This window comes from Crocuta crocuta, unplaced genomic scaffold, assembly GCF_008692635.1.
Source record: "Crocuta crocuta isolate KB4526 unplaced genomic scaffold, BGI_CrCroc_1.0 scaffold327, whole genome shotgun sequence".
Lineage (NCBI taxonomy): Eukaryota > Metazoa > Chordata > Mammalia > Carnivora > Hyaenidae > Crocuta > Crocuta crocuta.
The window spans coordinates 633,516-633,913 of NW_027529176.1; the positions used below are offsets into that span (position 1 = coordinate 633,516).

General features: G+C 69.1%; 1 protein-coding gene across 1 annotated transcript in view; it reads right to left on the minus strand.

Moving 5' to 3' along the window:
• MROH1 (maestro heat like repeat family member 1) overlaps positions 1 to 398 on the minus strand; it is a 44,434-nt gene that overhangs the window by 752 nt on the left and 43,284 nt on the right. Inside the window, 2 exon segments of the mRNA XM_077758123.1 lie at positions 6 to 136; positions 208 to 363. Of these exon segments, the coding sequence (XP_077614249.1) occupies positions 6 to 136; positions 208 to 363 (287 nt within the window).

A 398-nucleotide genomic window follows, 5' to 3' on the forward strand; every position in this document is an offset into this window, starting at 1 on the left:
CCAGCAGCTTGCAGGTGGCATTGAGGAACTCCCCGAAGTGCAGGCCCCGGCCCTCCTGTAGGTGCTTCTGGAAGGCGGCCGCCAGCTCCTCGTGCTGCAGGTTGGGGCCGCACATGCGCAGGGCGAACCTGCAGGCCTACAGGGCGTGAAACTTGAGTCCCTGAGCCTTGAGCAGGGCCGGCCCCCCAGTTCCCGCTGGCGACTCACGTTGGTCACGGGGGCCTGGGGGTCCCGCAGGTGCAGCAGCAGGGGCACCAGCCCAGCGACCACCTGCTCCAGGAAGACGTCCTCACAGGCCCCGTGGCATGCCTTGTTGAGGTGCCCGAAGAGGCGGATGGACGCAGAACGGAGCTCCACCTTCTCCTGGGGGGGGGAGGGGGGTGGGGGGGGTGTCTGCG